The sequence below is a fragment of the Nannospalax galili genome, unplaced genomic scaffold, assembly GCF_000622305.1.
Source record: "Nannospalax galili isolate Female #2095 unplaced genomic scaffold, S.galili_v1.0 scaffold62, whole genome shotgun sequence".
Classification (NCBI taxonomy): Eukaryota; Metazoa; Chordata; class Mammalia; order Rodentia; family Spalacidae; genus Nannospalax; species Nannospalax galili.
In genome coordinates, this window is record NW_008348573.1 from 1,504,983 (window position 1) to 1,525,271 (window position 20,289).

At 35.6% G+C, this 20,289-nt stretch overlaps 1 protein-coding gene across 3 annotated transcripts in view; it reads right to left on the bottom strand.

Annotated features, from left to right (window-relative positions):
- Positions 1-20,289, bottom strand: part of Glcci1 (glucocorticoid induced 1) — a 96,523-nt gene that overhangs the window by 12,131 nt on the left and 64,103 nt on the right. For 2 of the 3 annotated variants that reach the window (XM_008845520.2, XM_017801209.2), the window contains exons 4-6: positions 19,955-20,071; positions 14,886-15,038; positions 11,580-11,790 (exon numbers count right to left, since the gene is read on the bottom strand). In XM_008845520.2, coding sequence (XP_008843742.1) covers positions 11,580-11,790; positions 14,886-15,038; positions 19,955-20,071 — 481 coding nt within the window. The remainder of the gene's footprint in view (positions 1-11,579; positions 11,791-14,885; positions 15,039-19,954; positions 20,072-20,289) is intronic. The other variant, XM_008845519.3, reaches the window with a different exon arrangement.

The window sequence follows — 20,289 nt, forward strand, 5'->3', positions numbered from 1 at the left end:
CTCGGGAGGCAGAGGCAGGCAGATCTCTGTGAGTTCAAGGCCAGCCTGGTCTACATAGTGAGTTCCAGGACAGCTGGAGCTGCAGGGAGACCCAAATCATTTTTAAAAATTAAAAAACAAAACAAAACAAAAAAAAAACAACTTTTACCACTTATATGTTCTTGTTCTTTTTTGCAGGGGAGGCAGAGTTAGTGTCAAAAACAAAAATATATTGACATCCCAGGAATATAATATTTCAGTATAATCAAATTTTTGTGCTTCTCAATAAAAACCACTTGGTTATCTATGGATATTTAGATCTAATATTTGGTGAACTGGAAAGACAAAGTGTGAAAGAACTATAAGCAAGTATTTGGTAAATATGGACTATTTCTATCAAGTTAGCATATAATTAAATTGCTTATTTCTAAATTTTTTTTCTGTGTATGAGTGTTATGCCTGCATCTGTGTAAGTGCACCCATGTTGTGCAGTGCCCATGGAGGACATAAGAGTGCGCCAGAACCCCAAGACCATTGTTAGCTGCCATGTGGGTGCTGGGATTTGAGCCCAGGTCTTCTGCAAGAACAGCCAGTGCTCTTGACCACTGAGCCATCTCTCCAGCGCCCCCAATTTAATTGCTTATTTTATTATAATAGATCAGACTTAGGCATGTGCTCTATACTTAGGTCAAATAACGAGTAGCTTCCTAAACATTTCCAAATATTTGATCATAAATTATAGCTTGGAAAAAATTAAAATTTGGAACTCTATATAGAAAAAGTATCAAACTATGTGTATTTATAGCTTATAAATTGTTTTAATTTCTTAGAAATGACCTTTGTTGTCTAGTATATTCTATGACCTATAATGCTGGTATAAAAATAAATCATAAATCATATACATGAATGTTGAGTGATTTATGTAAGTAGGTATGTAAATTCTTTTTTATGGTACTATTCTAGCCCTGAGTCTTTAAGTGGTTTTTCTTTTTTTTGATCGACTGATTTTTATTGTATATGTATGAGTGTATTGCCTGCATGTATGTAAGTGTACCTGTGTTGTGCAATGCCCACGGAAGACAGAAGAGGGCACTGGATTCCCTGGAACTGGATGGTTGTTAGCCGTCATATGGGTGCTGGGATTCAAACCTGAGTCTTTTCCAAGAACAAACAGTCCTCTTAACTGAGTCATCCCTTCAGCCCCATATGGTTTTTACCTCTATTAGATTATGAAATAATTTATTAATTCTCAAGCAAGCAATAATAATTTAAAAGTAGTGAGTTGTTTTTCTTTCCTGGGGCTGGGAACTGATTTACGACCTGATAGATGTTAGGCAAGTGCTCTACAACAGCTGTATTTCTAACCCAAGTAATGATTCTTAACCCTAGATGATCAGAGATGTTTAAATATACTAATGTTCAATTTCATCCATAAAAGGAGTCGTATTATTTTCTTCCCTTTTTGATAAAACTTCCAAGTGCATCTGAAATACAGACAAATTTGAGAAGTAATTGTTAAAAGACTAAGAACTGTGGTTTGTAGTCTACCTGACTACTTGAGTAGTGCCTACTTGAGTGACCTACAGTAAGGTTGTTCTCTGTTTTTTGATCTATGAGAATGATTACTAATACACAATTTTTTTTTTAAGTGTAAAAGGGTCAGGAAATTGCCTAAAACACAGAAAGCTCTTAAGAACAGTGGCAAGAACATAATACTTCTAATTGCAAATTTTAAACACGAACCATTCAGAATTTAAGTGTCTATTCCACCGTCTCTCAGGCAGAAGAGGGTAAATTTAAATAGACTGGTCTACACTAGTGTTCTTTAGTTACATAAAGATTACATTTTATTTCTTTCAGGAAAGCAAGCTAATATTTGGTTTGGATCTGTGTGGGTGGGTGCATGTGTGTGCATGTGCCTGTGAAGGCCAGAGGACCTTGGGTGTATACCCACCTTGTTTCATAAGAGGGTCTCTCACTAGTGTGGAGCTTACAGAGTAGGCAGCTGGCTGGCCAGTGAGCCTCAGGAAGCTACCTGTCTTTGCCTCCACAGTGCTGGGATGACAAGCATATGCAAGTACCCTGGCTTTTTACATGTGTTCTGAGGATGAAACTCTGTTCCTCATCTTTGCATGGTAAGCATTTCAAGAACTAAGCCAGCTCCCCAAGTTCTAATAATCTTTGGAGTACCAGATTCTCCAGCTGCAATCAACTCTGCCAGGTAATAACAACATCCTTTGGTATATAGAGATCTAATGCTTAAAATGAAAATCAGTGCCTAAACCATGAAGGTTCTACAAATTACTACAGAAAGTATTTTGATAGAATTTGTAGCAACAACTAATAGACTATAATTCTTATTCTTTCCCAGGTAAGTAATTCACTGGGAAAACAAATATAGTATGTTAAACACTATATTCAATGACATAGTAAGAATATAATTAAGAAGCCTAAAAGTTAGCCAAGCAACTTAGGTTTTAAATATGACTGACTAAATAAATGGGCCTAAACAGAATTGCCACTTTGGTGTTAAAATTACTTTTTTTGCTTCAGGAAATTAAATTAGCAACTGTAGTATGGGTTGACGGCCTAATGAAACCAGGAAAACCGCGCAATTATATAACATTTTTTGACAAATAACTTTAAGAAGCAGGTAGTATTATCAATTGTATAAAAAAGCCTGTATTTTCCCATAACTCAAAGACTAAATTGAGGACTTAAAAGGAGAGCTTATATTATTGTCCCTCAGGTTTCTTCATTTTCACTTTTTATGAGACTATACAGAATTTTAATAAAATACAAATTATAGTTAAGATTTCCTTCAGATGAGTATTCCACAAAGGGGAAAAAATATGATCTTGAAGCCTTCTGTTACATTTTGTAACTTACCTCAGATCTTATAATTTTCTGAGTAAGAGATAGAAAATTACATTCCAAATGTTTGGTTCATCAGTTAAATATCTTTCCTGTGTAGGTGTATATTTTATATTGCAATCACTCTTTAGGCATTAACTAAAATGGTATTTACCTATGGATTAAAATATAACTGCTTTTGTTTTTGTGAATTCACAACAAGTACACTGCTTTTACTAAGCACAATCTGATAAGCAAGACTGGGAATTCCTGGCATGTTACTTAGTCACTTATTCTGACATGATAATTAAAAAACAATGTAATGGACTACAGAGATGGCTCAGCAGTTAGGAGCACTGGTTGTTCTTACAGAAGGCCCAGATTTGAATCCCCACATCCATATGGTGGCTAACAACGATTTGTAACTCCAGTTCCAGGGGATTTGATACTCTTGTATGTCCTCTACGGGCATTGCATGACATATGTGCACTTAAACATATAGGCATAACACTCATACACATAAAAATAAAATTAAAAAAATGAAAATTCTATTATTAAATATAGTCCTCAAATCAACCTATGGACTAAATTCATGCCTTTACTAACATAAAGCATAACAGTGAAACTAAACATAAATCACAGATTAAACAAAATATTTCATAGTTTTGAAAATAATTTAAGGATTGTGGGAAGCCATTGTGCTATAACCTTACTTTTTATACCCTCAAGCTTTTAAAATTAAAAAAAATCAGGAATATTGGTTTTCAAGAAGCTCAAACGTTGTTCATACTTTATAAAGTTGTGTGTGTGTGTGTGTGTGTGTGTGTGTGTGTGTAGGATGTTTGAACTTGTAATCGGTTTCACTACAATTTCAAATGTTCACTTCAGGATTTACTGAGCACCTACTCTATGTAAAAGAGAAGACAAAGCAAAATGGTATAAATACCTTAATGAAACATTAATTTTCTTGGTCCCTTAATTTTGTTAGCAATGCCTGTAAGACCCCTTGTAAAATATAGTTTTTCTATTTCTCCACTCTTGCTATTTTCTATTGTCCACCATTCAACCCTATGCTCCAGCTACACAATTTCACACTGTCCTCCACACACCTAGTCCTTTAGCAGATGAATACTATGGAAAGCCTACTCTTTCTGCAAAGCCTTTAACATGTGGTATGAAATTCCTCTAGAAGATCATTTTTGGTATCTGGAAGTTACTAATTTCTCTACGCCTCAAATTAGTCAAACTTTAACAACAATGTCATTTGCCCCGAGGATTAAGATGAACATTAAAGCCAGGCATGGTGGTACTCACCTTTAACAAGAACTCAGGAGGCAGAGGCAGATCTCTGTGAGTTCAAGGCCAGCTTGGTCTACATATTAAGCCAGCTGGGGCTACAGGGAGACCCTGTTTCAAAAAAACCAAAAAAAAAAAAAAAAAAGGACGTACATTAAATGACAACATTGTATGAGGAAACTGAGATATGCAGCAGCTGAGTAATTTGCCCATGGATCCACCATTACTGTGTGGCAGAGCAAGGGTTCAACATATCTGCCCGAGTCATAGCTCATTACTTATGCTCTCTGCTTCACTAAGTTTTGATCCATCTCAACTCTAGTGTTTTCATCAGGCATATGAGGAGGTAACTAAATGATCAGGTTTCTTTCTAACATTCTGTTTCTAATTAAAGGATAACAATTCAGGTAACCTTTGTTGGGTCTGCTTTCTGTTAGGAGATGGAACAAACAGTGGCCTATAGGAGCCAATGTTTCTTAGAGGAACACAAAAGATTATGTGAAAAACCTAACAGATTCATTATTCCTCTATCCATGCTGCTAACATATTTTTTCTTTCCATTCATAATTAGAGTGTACCAATTACCAATCATAGGACCAACTGTGAGAAGGGGAAAATAACACAAGTTAGGTAAAGCTATTCCTTTCACTTAATTCCATCAAGAAATGTGAACTTTGTGCCTACCCCCCTTCACCAAAAGCACCTATCATTAAGCATAACCTTCAGGTTGATTACTCTTCATTTTTTCTTTAAGAGTATCATACTCTTTTTTTTTAACATTTAAAAGCCTAGCTCATATAATTTAATATAAAGGAAAAAAACCACTAGGATTTTCAATATACTTATAAAAGTATATCCTTTTTAACATGGGCAGACTATGAAGAAAGTTCTTAAATGAATACTTTAAAAACATCTCTACTTAGCACTATACCATGCTAGGTATTACTGAATTTGCTAGGGGCAAAGCAATGAACACAATTAGATTGCCTGTCCGTTTTGAAACTTACAAGCTGGTAAGCAGGTAACAGCCGATAAAACATATATGCAAGAATATTTAACTTTCACCTGCTTATATTCTAGACTGAGCTACAACCACTAAAACTGAGTTGTATACTTACTAATAGTTTCAAATTACAAATAACATTCACAGAAACCTGTCACAATATCTGCCATTGGTGCAGCTGTCAGCACTGTGGAAAGAGGAATATGGTAGTTTCTCGGTTCTTATTATAGCTTTCAGAGACTGGCAATGTGTATACTGTTGTATGCTGTCTTGAAAAAGACAAATGGGGAAATGACCTTAGGGACATAATCCTATAATAGAAGGTCTTAATCTGTGATATAACTTCTTTGTTTCAGTCTACAGTTTTACCACTAAGAAGTTCTTCTAGGACAATAAACACTCTGAACCATAAAGGCAGAATCTTTTGATAAATAGGTCCATGGAAATCATGATTTTTCAAGGTACAATGGTTAAAACATGTACTTAACATTTGTTTTCATACTATCCAGTACAAAAAGAAAAATGTCACAAATCTTAGCTGATTATGCTAGCTAGAAGAAAAGGGCCAAGGTACAATGAAGGTAAAGGCTTATAAAAACAAGATGTTAGGGAGTAAAACCCTAAGGAAAAATACAAATACAGTTAAAATGTATACAGAAAGGAATAAGAAAAATGTCCAAAACAGGCTATGCCAACATCCCGCCTAGGATCAGCCCTAGACCCTATAAAGACAAGCTAATACTTTTCTTTTGCTCTCCTGAGACCAAAGGTCGCTGACTTTTAAAACCCAAAGTTTAGCAATATTAATGAGTCAAACTATAGTATGAGTTAAACGGGCTTATATGCCCTGGCTTAGGAAACTCCATCCACACAGCATATATTGTTCCTTTAAGAAAATATAGTTTAAATCACAAGTAATTGATTTATGAAATCTTGGAATACAACTCTCAATAGCTGGCCTGAATAAAATGGCTCCATTTACTTCATAATTACAATAATCAATGTTTCCACAATATCTTGCAAAACTGCAGAACTTTCTAACAACTGCCTGAGTTACTTGTGCCAAAGATCAATGACAAGTAGCAGACTGAAGTCTAGATTTTGTGGCTTGCCCAGCACCAGTTTGGCTACCATCAAGGAACACTGGCAGAGCTGTTAAAAGAACTAACATTTTGAAGCTGCCATCTGTATTTTACATTTTTTTCCTCCCTTGCAATTTGGACATGATGATATGGAAGGACTTATGCCAACTCTTTGGATATATATTTCTGACAATATCAAGATGAGACATGCCAAGATAAGAGCTTGACTTCAGGATCCTAGTTCTCCAATAAAAGCTTAGGAATTATGGCTCTTTTCAGTCAGTTAGCTTGACAACTCTACACATGTGACCAGGCTGCCTGCCCCTGTCTTTAGCTTACTGGAAAAAAAATCTTAGGCAAATAACAGAACCCAATTCAGCCCAAACAAATAAACCTGAAACAAAAGTATCCACCTGAAGTAAGTTTCTCAACAATGGTTAACTTTCTCAATAGAGTGTTTTGTTCTGGTACTATAATTGACATAGTAAACAAACAACACCCCCCCCTAAAAAACCCCATGTGCTTTTTAAATAAAATTATTTAGTCTCAAATTATACATGATTCATGGAGAATAGATGTTAGAAATAGGCAAAGATAATGTTAACAAAGCCAGGAAAAGGATAAATACATAACATACGAATACTAGAAAAATCATCAGCTCACAGGACACCTTTCATTAGCACACATTCACTGCAGCTGGCTCTCCTCTTCTGTGGCATGTCCATCTAGGCTCCTAAAGATATCCTAAGCTACTCTACCTAAGAAATTTCTCAGCAATTCAAAAGTATGTAGGTACTCCAAATAGATCCTAGATGACTAGAAAATTACAGTATTTATTATGTTTCCATAGTTGAAGAAAATCAGCAAGCAAATTATATAACTTCCACTATTTTTTTTCTAGAAAAGACCAATTCATAATTTAGTGTAAAAAACACAAAATTAGTATTAAAAAATATAAATCATTCTAGAATTTAGATTCTAACAGAGAAACCATGAGTCAGAGACTATTCTACAGTTTGAATCACAGAACACATATCAGTACCAGAAACTATAAACAATGCTTTCTTTTCCTTCTAGTATTCACAACACTGTCATATAAAAGCATATTTTCTCTCTTTACATTCCTATTACTCTCTATATAATTATAGCTCCCTTAAAGAAAAAAAACCTACTTTTTACTTCTCTTTCTCCACTTGCTAGCAGAGAACCTGTCATGTAGTAAATGCTCAAAAAGCATGACTTAAGCAAACCAGAAGTAAAACTTCAGTGGAAAAGCATAATCTATTCCCAGTCCTAAAGTGCATGTATATGCACAGACGCATATATAAATTTAGAACACTTTTAATTTTCTCTTCACAAAGATAGTATTTTGTTTGCTTAAGAAATCAAAATTTCACATGATGGCCACACATTTCTCCAGGGAACAGGATCATCTACTTGATCTTAATCACAAAATAATGCCTCTAAGCCAAATATAGTAGTATTTTAAGAAACTAATGAGACTGTCTTATAGATAATGGCAAAACTCCTGAAATGTTTATCACATCTCTCCTGCTCTGCACCCGTCTCTCAGATGGGGTCTCACATTGTAGCCAAAGCTGTATGGACTACAACTCACTATGCAGTTCTGACTGGTCTCACACTCATAGCAATCTTCCAGCCTGGGATTATAGGTATAAGCTACCACAGTGGCTGGAGATCTCTAGCTCCATTGGATAAAATGCTTGCTGAGCAAGCATGAGGAGTTGAGTTCAATTCCCAGAACCCATGCAAACAGCCAGGTACAGTGGTACACACTTCTAATCTCAGCTGGGGAGGCACAAACAGGAAGACCCATGTGGCTCACTAGTCAGCTAGGTTTGCCTAATTGGAGAGCTCCAGACCAATTAGAGAACCTGCCTCAAAGGATAGCATTTTTGATGGTAACACTTGGGGTTGTCCTCTGGCCTCCACACACATGTGCATGAAAATACCCATGTACTCCCACATACATACATGCACACAAAAGCACACACACATAAAATTAAAAAACAAACCACTATTAGCAATATTATCATTTAGTATTTTCTGTATATCAAGGTTGTGCTAAGCACTTTGCTACAGTACCTCATAGAACTCCCAAATAATGGAGTAGGATTTTTTTTTAAATGGTCAGCACTCAGATTACTAAATAATTAGAAGAAACAAGGCCAACAATAGAAATGTTTAGGATAAGCCATGGAGGAAAAGTGGTTTACAATCTCTCTTGAAGGCCTAAGCAGGGAAGCTAATAGGTAAAAACAATGATTATTTTTGTGACAGCAGATATAACTTGTTGAATATTTGAAAATTAAGTTTTATGTCCAAAACTTCACAGGATTCAAATGCATTTCTGTGTAGTTTCATAGGCAGGGCTGTTCTTAAGGTCTGCAAAAGACTCAGGGCAAGAGAATAATATAACTATACTTTCTCAAAACAGAGTCTAAATCTTTATTTTAAAAAACATGCTAAAGAATATAGTTTCAACATTGTTTGAAACAGGATCTAAATGAAGAGCTCTTCAGCGCTACTGAAATCATGTATTTATCTGCCTCATGAGCATATTCACTTAAGAGGCCCTGAAGGCAACCTCACAACCAGTCAATCATAATGCACTCATCCACCATCTTGCCACTAAATCCTAGTTTGGGTTTAGCCTTTCTCAATATCCATGGTATTCAGTGAAAAAAAAATACAACTTCAGAATTTCTCAGGCTTACTAACCTCATTATTTTCACACTCTGACCCAATCACAGGTGTTAGAAAGTAGTAAAACTGATTGGTTTCTGTTGTATTTATCCTTTCCATTAATATGAAAAAATGAATTCTGAAATCAGACAAACCTGCTTTAACATTTACCATCAATATAGCCTAGCTACAGTTATTTAATATTTCCATTTAACTTCAAAATAAACATTCCTACTAGAAGCAAGGTATTTTTTATTGTACTATGAAATATCTACAGCAAAATGATTGTGAGGAAGTGATTAAAGGTGACTAGCACAATTTTTTGGTGAAATAAAAATTTCTTAGTTTGACATTTTAAAAAAACGAGGTATGTCTAAAGACATCATTAAACACTTTTTGGGGGTCTTTTTTTTGAAACATGGTCTCTCCATGGTCTTGCTATGGAGAACAGGTTGGCCTTGAACTCACAGAGATCTGCCTGCCTCTACCTCCTGACTGCTGGGGTTAAAGGAGTGCACCACCATGCCCAGCTTTCGTTAATACACTCTATTTAATAGAAGAAGGATATCTACAAAGTTTTCAGTAAAGAACGGATCCAAAAGGGGAAAGTTGTCTATGTGCAAAGTCCAAAGTAGCTACCATGTAACATTTCTTAAGAGGTATACTATGCAAAATAAAGTCAGACACTAAAGCATATGTGACATACCAGCAGCATTCCATTTCTTTGAAATTCAGGTAACAGGCAGAAATCAAATTGTGGAGGAAGTCAGACTAGCAATTACTTCCAGGTATAAAGGGGAAGGGTACTTCCTGGGGAAAAGACTAAAGGAGCCTTATGAGATGACAGCTTTGTTCTAGCTGTACCTTGATTCTTCCTTCATGAGTACATACATATGTAAAAATTCACTGGGCTGAACACTTACAATCCAGGCATTTTACATACAACACCACCACAAAATGAAACAAATCATAGAGAGCGTAGTGGTCAAATTGGAAAAGGGACCATAAAAAACAAGTATGATGTTTTTAAGTTTTTGTTAATGATTTCTTTATAGTGAGAAGTAACCAATGCATTATTTTTTTTTAAAAAAAAGTAAGTTCAGTTTCTCTCTGAAAGTAGTCAAAGAACATGGAAGGTGGGCAATCAATACTGCCTTCTGCAGCTAGATGTTATGGGCCAGAACACAAAGAACAAGGTGACTCTTGGTGGGCAAGCATGATGGTAAGAGCACAGAAAAAAATCTGGACCTGATAGGCAGTAAGAAAAGACAGAGGGTCCCAAAAGCTAGTTAATAACTCATCTACAAACCTTAAGGTGAAGTCCTGGAGGTACTCATTAAAGTTTGTCTACTTGCTTAAAAATATAGTTATGGGGCTGGGGAGATGGCTCAGTAAGTAAAATACTTGACACATAAATGAGGACCTGAGTTCAGATGCCCAGAACTCACTTAAAAAACCCAGACATGGAAGTGTACATCTATGATCTCAGTACTGGGAAGAAAAGTCAGGTGGATTCCTGGAGCTCACTGGCCAGCCAGCCTAGCACAGCTGGTGAGCTCCAGGTTCAGTGAGAAATCCTGTTTCAAAAAATAAAATGGAGGAGCTGAAAAGATGAGTCACTGGATAAAATGCTTCCTGTACAAATATGAGGACCTGAGTTTGGATGCCAGGCACCCATGCATATACAATGCATGGGTGGTGTGTATCTGTGAACCCAGTGCTGGAAAGCAGAGACAAGCAGCTCCCAGAGGCTCCCTGGATAGTAAATCTAGCCAAAATATTGAACTAAAATGTTGAAAGATTCTATCTCAAAAATTAAGGTAGAGAGAGGGTCTGGGGAGATGGCTCAGTGGGTAAGAGCAATGGTTCTGCAAGCCCAGGGGCCTGAGTTCGAATCCCCAGCACCCATGTAAAAAGCAACACATGGATGCAAGTGTCTATAAACCTCTCAGCACTGGTGGAGTTAGAGATAAGTGGATTCTGAGGGTTCATTGGCCAGTCAGTCTAGCTCAAAAGGCAAGTTTCTGGTTCAGTGAGAGATCATATCTTAAGGTGATGAAAAGTAGAGAGCAATAGAGGAAGGCACCTGACAGCTTGCTCTGGCCTTCGCATATGTATGCATGGACACACACACCTGCACACTCGTGTATGTATGACATAAGCACACACATACACACAAACAAGCAACTGAGGAAGATACTTGACATTAACTTCTGCCCTCCACATGCATATGAGTACATACACATATATGAACACACATACACTCATTCTTCCAAAACACCATTAGAAAATATCTTTCCAAAATCACAGACTATAAAGTCTAATTTTAGACATGAGAAATATAAACTACTCTATCAGAACCATCAGCAGCTCTTAATGAAACGAAATAAATACCTGCATTAAGTTGTATACACTCTGCTTTGCAGCTTTTGTTAGCTGTTAGAACCAGGCACTGTGCTTCTCTGACACATTTATGGAAGATGTTTGTGAGAGTCACAAAGAAGGTGGAACATGAAACCAATGAACAAGCAAAGCCGTATTAACTCAACTTTTACATTCTCACTATTAAACAAAGGGAAAAAAATGATGTAATGGTCTAAGACACAGACTACAATGAGCAACAGGAAGCTCTCCATTTCAATGGATAACTCCATTCTCACCTTTATCCCGATCATAGAGCAAATCTTCTGTTGAACAAGGGCTGCCATCCTGGGATTCAGGAGGACAAAAGGGGGATACACACGGGGAGTGGCTGCTACAGCTGCTGCTGCGCTCCTGTACAGAAGGAGTCTGGGTGTCTATGCTGCGTGTACTACTGCTCCGGTAGTGAGCAGGGAGAGGAGCTCTGCGACCATCTGGTATATCCAAAGGCTGTAAGAGGAACATCAGATTAAGCATGTGGGTGACGCATGTACATTCTATTCATTAAGAAAGCATGGGCTAGGTCTTCAGATGTCATATTCCACCACTGTCACCACTATAATTTATTCCTCAGTGAATAAAAAACTTTGTATCTTAGGTAATTTATAGGCATGTTGCTTTTATTCAACTAAAAGTTTATTATTTCAAATTGTTCCCTTTAAACATTACATGGCTTCCTGAACCAAGAACTTCTACTTCCTTTGAATTACCCAAAATTTCTAATAGAAATTTATTTTACTAGCATTCAGTGGAGAATAATCATCTCAACAATTCTACTAATTTCTTATGACTACTAATGTTCTGTTTTAATGCACTACTTGAAATAGTAAAGGCAGTAAAAGGGTAAAGTGGCACTAGATCTGTTTGAGTGAACCCTTCTATTCTACAACAGTCACTTAGCTCTCATTTCATTTCCCTCATTTATCTGCCGATAAACTACAGTCAACGTGTAAAATTCTGTATGCTATTTTTCTTAAATAATTTAAAACACTGTTATTATATAGACAGAAGTACAATGCATAGAAAATAAGCTAATGTTCACTTGTTTCAAATTTATTTTCACTGGCGTACCTACTCCTCCCTGCTCTGAGCTCTTGTCATTTTAAGATTCAGAAACACTGTAAGAGGAAAAAAAATGGAGAAAGGAAAATTAGGCAAGATTAAAAATATATTAATATTTTCTTTTTAAAAATTATTTTTATTAGCTGGGCGTGGTGGCCACACACCTTTAATCCCAGCACTCAGGAGGCAGAGGAATCTCTGTGACTTCAAGGCCAGCCTTGTGTACATAGTGAGCTCTAGGCCAGTTGGGGCTACAGGGAGACCTTGTCTCAAAAAGACAAAAAAATTATTTTATGTAAAAAAAAATTCTATGTATGGGTGTATTGCCTGCATGTATATAAGTGCACCTGTGCCCTACAGTGCCTTCAAAGGACAGAAGAGGGCATCAGATCCCCTGGAGTTGGAGTTACAGATGGTTGTTAACTACCATGTGAGTGCTGGGGATTCAAACCCAGGTATTCTGCAAGCAAACCTAGGTCTTCTGCAAGCAAACCCTGGTCATCTGTAAGCATAGCCAGTGCTCTTAACTGCTGAGCCAGCTTTCCAGGCCCCAATAGCAATATATTCTATAATAAGTGAGTGAAAGGTGAAATATGAAATGATTGATTGAAATAGAAATTTCATTTGTCTATGTGATGCTAATGAATCAGACACCAATATCACAAACTGATAATACTCTAAAGAAATTATTCAATTATCTAAATATCAGTTCACTTTGTTATTATAAGTTTCCAATTAAGGAATATAATAAAAGATTCATTGGTCAAATTCTGAAGAAAATGTTAGCTCAATAAAAATGGCAATACTAGGAGTCAGTAAAAGAATAATGCACAAAGAGCTGTAAAATATCTATGAATTTGGCTTATGCTTCCTTTATGTCTTACCTAATAAAATTTCTCTGTATTTCTATTTCTTAATCTACAACTAGATAGCATATATTAATTTATGTTGTGGTTTGAATAAAAATGTCCTACATAGTCTCAAATATTTAAACACTTAGTCCCCAGTTGGTGGTGCTGTTTGGGGAGGTAACAGAACTTTTAGGATGTGGAACCTTGATAAAGGAACTACATCACTGGGGGTTGGCCTTGAGAGTTTACAGTCTCACCCCACTTCCTATTCATATTCTTTCTCTCCCCTCTCCTGTCCTGTGTGAGACCGAGATGTGATCTCTCAGCTTCCTGCTCCAGTTGCTATGCCTCCCCAGCCATTATGGACATCTAGCCTCCTGGAACCATAATACAAAGAAACTTATTTCCTTAAGATGCTTCTGGTCATGATATTTTGCCACAGCAACAGAAAAGTTGGTGTTGAGAATGGGGTTGTTGCCGTGAAGAACCTCATCTTTTTTTTTTTTGGAGAAAAATAGAAGACTTTGAAACTTTGGACTAAAAAAGCAATTCAGTGTTGTATGCAGAGCTTAATGGCCATTCTAGTAGGAGCCTGAAAGATAGAAGTGCTGAGAGCAATGTGGACAACAGAAGATCAGCTCACAGGGTTTCAGAGGGGAACAAGTTTTTTTTTTTTTTTTTTTTTTAACTTGCACTTATTTGAGTATATCAGTGTGAATGTATGTATGTGGGCACACACACACACAAAGGTCAGAGGATAACCCATGGGACTTCTTGGTCTCAGGGAATTTTTATGAATAACAATTACAGCTCAATAATAAAAAGTTCAATTTTAAAATAGAAGGTCCTAAATAAAAAATTCCCTAAGGAAAACAAATTATCAATAACTTATGAAAAGATATTTAGTGTTATTATCCATTAGGAATACAAATCAACATTATGGTAAGATGCCGCCACACTGTTCCCACTACAGGTTGGCTATAATGAAGAAAGAAAGATTACTGTAAGTTTTAGTGAAAATGTAGAGAAATCAGAACCTTCTTACTGGTGCGAATGTAAAATGATATATAGATGCTTTGGCAACAGCCTGGAAGTTCTTACAAACATTAAACAAAGAGTTATAAAATTTGGTCATTCCAATTCTAAGTACTCCAAGATGAAAAAATTACATTCAAATGAAAGTTTGTACACAACTATTCATGGCAACATAGATTAAAAAGTAGAAATGATTTAAATGTATTCAGTTGTTGACTAGAAAAATCCATACAACTAAGTACTATCTGGAAATAAGAAGGAAATACTGATAAATGTTACAACATGGATGACTCTTAAGCATACTACGCTAAGTGAAAATAAAATCCAGTTACATATTTTACTATGCTAAGTGAAAATAAAAGCCAGTTACATACATAAATATATGATCCCATTTATTTGAAATGTCTAGAATAGGACTATCCATAGACCCAGAGTGGATCAGTGGTAGCCTAGAGCCAGGAATATTAAGAGGAAAATGAGAGATGGCACAAAAGAGTATATGGAAATTTTATCTCCATAAAGCTGTTATCCCAAAAATATTTTGAGATATTGTAATATTATTGAACAAAATGATTTAAATACCACATGTAATCTTACCTTGGACACTTCCTCCTTCCCATTATTTTCTTTGATGAATACCTTTTCCAATTCAGGACTTATTCCTTCTACATTGCAGGGCACACGTGAAACAGCTGATTTTGGCACTGATATATTTGACAGAGGCATAGGGACTGACCTTGATCCAATAGCCTTTGAGGCAGAGATAAAGTACAGACAAATTATTTGTGGTCAAAGCAATCAAGAATTAGAGCATGATAAATCTTAAAACTGAAGAGGTAGGGATGTAGCTCACTGGCAGACTTTTGCTTAGCATACGTGAGGCCCTAGGTTGAACCTCAAACACCACCCCATCCCTAAATAAAAACAAGAAACAAAAAACTTTAATATGTAGAACTCAGCCATTATTTTTGCCATTTCAAATACATTAAGAATTCAAATACATACACAGAAATTTAAGTTATAAAGTAAGGAAGGTAAAAAACATGGAGTCAAAATAATCCTTTAAATCCTTTTATGTAACTGCAAGGGTATAGTTGTATAATATATACACTCACTCAGTAGAAGGGCAAACAGAATCTTAAATTTTTAATGTCTTCTTTGTCTTATTGGGAAAGTATAGCTGGTATTGTGTAAGTTATTATGTGATTCTACTGTAAAGCTGTGTGTGTATAGTTAAAAAAAAAAACCCATCTATTCCCTATACAGTGATAGCTACTTTTAGTACTTGAGTTTCCATTTTGTCAATAGTTAAAAGATAATCTATTAAATTGTTCTGGTTTGTTTCTCCACTGCTGTGACAAAATACTCTGACTAATACCAACTTGGGGGAGGAAAGGGTTTATCTGGCTTACATCTCCCAAGTAACAGTTCATCACTGAGGGAACCCAAGGTAGGAACTCAGGACCGGAACCTGGAGCACAGAGCTGAAGGACAGGCCATGGAGGAATGCTGCTTACTGGCTTGTTCCACTGGCCCATGTTCAGCCTGCTTTCTTATACAATACAGAGCAACCTGCCCAGGGGTGGCACTGCCCACAGTGGGCTAGGCCCTCCTACATCACTTAAGAACACATCCCACAGACATGGCCACAGGCCAGTACAATGGAGACAATTCCTCAGTTAGGGCTCCCTCTACCCAGGTGTGTCAAGTTGACAACTAACCTATCCAGTACATGGATTATTGGGCTACGCAATAATATTATGTTAAATTCAACACTCACTTTAACAGTTTACAGTTGTTTTCAAAAGTCCTTTGCAAGAGTTTTTAAAAAGAAGTCAGCTTCTTCTAATAGTTATTATAAAAGTTACCAAAAAATGTTAATGGATATTTGTGTGCTCAAGGAAATTATACAAGAAGGAAATAAAGAAAATAAAAACTAAAAAGGCAAAACTTGAACAATACATGACCTCATCATATACTGAATAATTAAAACTTATACATATGATTTGTAATGTGGCAGATTGTTGGCTGCTGACCAGCATATTAATATTTCCCACATTCAAAGTTATGCACCTACCCTGTGAACTGGTGCCTTATCTTTTATCGACAAATGAGCACACTGAAGTTTTAGCTCCATCATACATTTTCTATTTCATTATCAAAAAATTTTTAGTATTTCTAAGGTTTTTATACTATACCTATCATGATTTATTTCTCTGTATAGTATAAAGTAGAAGACTTAGGATTTTCCCCCATATATTAATCCAACTGATCTCATATTTCTTTGAGAATTCTCTATTTGAGCTCCTTGAGATATTATCTAATAATTTCTATTCAGAGCTCCACTTTAATTACTGTAATTTTATAGCACAATTTGATGTCATATAGGAAAAGTCTTTTTCAAATTTTCTTTTAGAACAATGGGCTTGTTAACAATATGACTTTTGAAAACAACACTTTAAATAAAAATTTCATAAAGTACTCACTGTAACTGAAACACAACATGCGTATTAATTTGAGATAAATAGGTATTTTAAAAATATACCCCCATCAATTAATGTGTTAGGGCAATCTATCTCTAGATTTCATATCCTCAATAAACATGTATAGTGTGCGTATTTCTTTTAATTAGAATTGCTAGGATCTTATGTTTTTAATATTACTCAAAATATATAAGACTAGTGAATATTTATGTCTACAATTTAATCGTTTCATTAAATTTCATTTCTCTTTAAAATTTTTTAATTGATTTTTTTGTGTACTTCATATAGAACATCCCAAGCAATCTTATTCATCTTTATACCCACATCCCAAATGGCACCCTTCCATAGCCTCTCCCCCCTCCCCCAACTGGAGCCCATATACTCTGACATCCCCGTAAAAAATATTTTTTATGTTATATGAATGTATTGTCTGCAAATATGTAAGTGCACCTGTGTTGTGTAATGTCCCCAGAGGTCAGAAGAGGGGGTTGGATTCCCTTAGCTGCTCCCATGTGGGTGCTGGAAATCAAATCCAGGTCTTCTGAAGAGTAGCCAGTGCTCTTAACCTCTGAGCAATCTCTCCAGATCTCATTTCGCCTTTTTACAAAGTAAAATTCCAATCACAATAATGATTAGAATAGCAACAATACCTGTGTATATGTGTAGCAGCCAGTTTTTAAAAAAATCAGTATCTGCACATTTCTTTCATTTAACCTGTTTTTGTTCTTAAGAGTACTTTCAAAAGCATTTCCTAAACTAGGCTTCATATTTCACTGATAAATATTTGTAGAGCAAAGAAAAATTATTCCTATGAATAACCAGACACAAAATTTAAATGCAAGTTTAATTGTATTGGTCTTTTTTGTTAAGACAAGAAATGAATTAAGCTAATGTGATGGCATATTCCTAGAAATAGTGCTTAAAATAAATTAGTGAATATATTAATGCTAACAGATTAAGGAGAAAAAGGAAAGAACATATGACCTTCCACTTCAAATATCTAAGGCATACCAATTTGTGTTATAATATTGATTAGGTATGATCAGCATACAATAAACCAATACATTTAAGCATGCAGTTAGTTGAGCTTTGCTAACATACACAGGCATCCAATTATTAGTGCAGTCATGCTAAAAATAACCTTCCATTACTCAGGGGCTGGAGAGATGGCTCAGCGGTTAAGAACACTGCTCTTGCAGGACCCAGGTTCGATTCCCAGTGCCCACATGGTGGCTACGAACTGTCCTTAACTCCAGTTCCAGGGGAATCTGAAGCCCTCTACTGACCTCCACAGCATTGTAAGACACGAGTACACTCACATACACGCAAGCAATACACTCATACACATAAAATAAAAATAATAAATAAAATATTTAAAACAAAAAAACCTTCCATTACTCAAAAAATATTCCTTAGGGCCTTGCTGCATTCAATTCCCACTCCTAATAATTTATGTTATTTTATTGTCTTGAGAATTTAATGCAACAAATCATACATAAACTACATATAACTTTATTCTCTTTTCACTTAGCAAAATATTTCTGAAATTCAACCACACTGTCATATGTGACAGCTTAGTCTCTTCATCTTACTGAATAGTATTATTTTGTTGTATATGAAATGCTGTTTGTCCATTCATAAGCCAAAAATATTTGTCCATTTTATTATCAAAAATTTTGTTATTACCATGAATAAAGCATTTATGTAGATATGCTTTAATTTCTTGTGGATACCTAAAGGTAGAAATATTATAGTGAATGGTCATTGTGCTGGATAGCTTCAGTTGTCAACTTGACACACCTGGGAAGAAGGAATTCACTTGGGGAATTTCTTCTACTGGATTGACCTTTGCGTATGTCTGTGAGGTATTTTCTTAATTGTAGAGTGATATGGGAGGGCCAGCCCAATATGGGTGATGCCATCCCTGGGCAGGTGGTCCTAGAATCTATAACGAAGAAGGCTGGGCATAGGCCAGAGGAGTAAGTCAGTAAGCAGTGTTCCTCCATGGTCTGTACTTCAGTTCCTGCCTCTAGGTCCCTGGCTGAGCTCTTGTTCTGGCTTCCCTGAACAATAGACACTGATCAGGACATGTTAGCCAAATAAACCTTTTCCATACCAAGTTGTTTTTGGTCAGAGTGTTTTATCACAGCAATAGAGAAGCAAACTAGAGCAATCAGTATATGCTTAATTTCTTAAGAAAATAATAAAACTGTTTCCCCAAATGGTTGTATCACTGCATGCTCCTATTAGCAATGAATAACTGTTCTGTTTTACATCCTCATCAACACTAAGTATTATTAGCATTTTCCATTTTAACGATCTGATAATTAGCTCTAATAGTCTGGCTAATTTACTACGACTTTCTAAATATATACTATCATACGCAATTAGTGATGTTCTTACTGCTTTATACAGAATGTCAATAATTGTAGACATTTGTGATTTTTTTACCTTGACATAATGCTGCCAATATTTTAAGGATGGGATCTCACTATATTTATAGTTAATCACATTAGGATGTTGTCTAATTTTCAGTTTAATAAGAACTTTTTTATAACCATATATGAATACTATGTTTTTTATCAAGTATTACTCAGCATCAAAAAAATGCAGCGATTCTTCTCTACTTTGAGTTTCTGTGATAGTGAGTTAAATCAATACATTTCCTAATTTTGTATTATCCTCATCTTGTGAAATAATCCATAAATATATTATGTGGCTACAGTATCATATTTAATTTATTAAGACTTAACACCAATATTTGTTAATTTACTCTAAAGTGGCATTTTTAAGATTTTGTTCCATAAGATACGTTAGTATACATTTCTTGGGGGAAAATAAAACTTTAATTTTCAATTTTTTAAGGAAGAGAGGTAAAATGCATGGAAACATAGTTTAAGGAGCTAGTAGAATGATTAAACAAGGTAATCTTCAATTTTCCATAAGAACATGACCTATGATTTTATCTCAGGTAAGTACCATCCTTGGGACCACTATATCTGTTATACCTGTTACTAAAATTGGTTAAAAACTGGTTCTAAAAAAACCAATAATTTATCAAAGTGTAGTAATTTAGTGAAGCTAAGTGTTTTGCTATAGTTTTAAGTCTCCCAAAGACTAATTCTCCCTTAATAATGAACTAAAAGGAATTGTTAAAATATGGACAAGAAGAATTTAACCTACCTGAGTATGGCTGACTGTTGTATGGCTGCCATGGAGAGGTGACTGCCGATCTTTGTCCTTACTGTGCCGACTGCTCTGCTTGCTGCGTTGCAGCTGCTGCCTCAATTTGGCAATCTGCTTTGGGGAGAGAGTAAAGAAGAAGAAAACAAAAGTGAGTATCAGCTTTTTTCCTCTCCTAAGTTTTAAGAAGGGCTATTTCACCACAATTATTTATTCTTCAAATTGTTCTGATTAAGATTATTGGAAATGAGAAAGAAATGTGTAGCACAAATGCTTCACTTGAAAACTTACAACTTACATGTAAATTAACTTACAAAATGTTGATTTAAGTCATA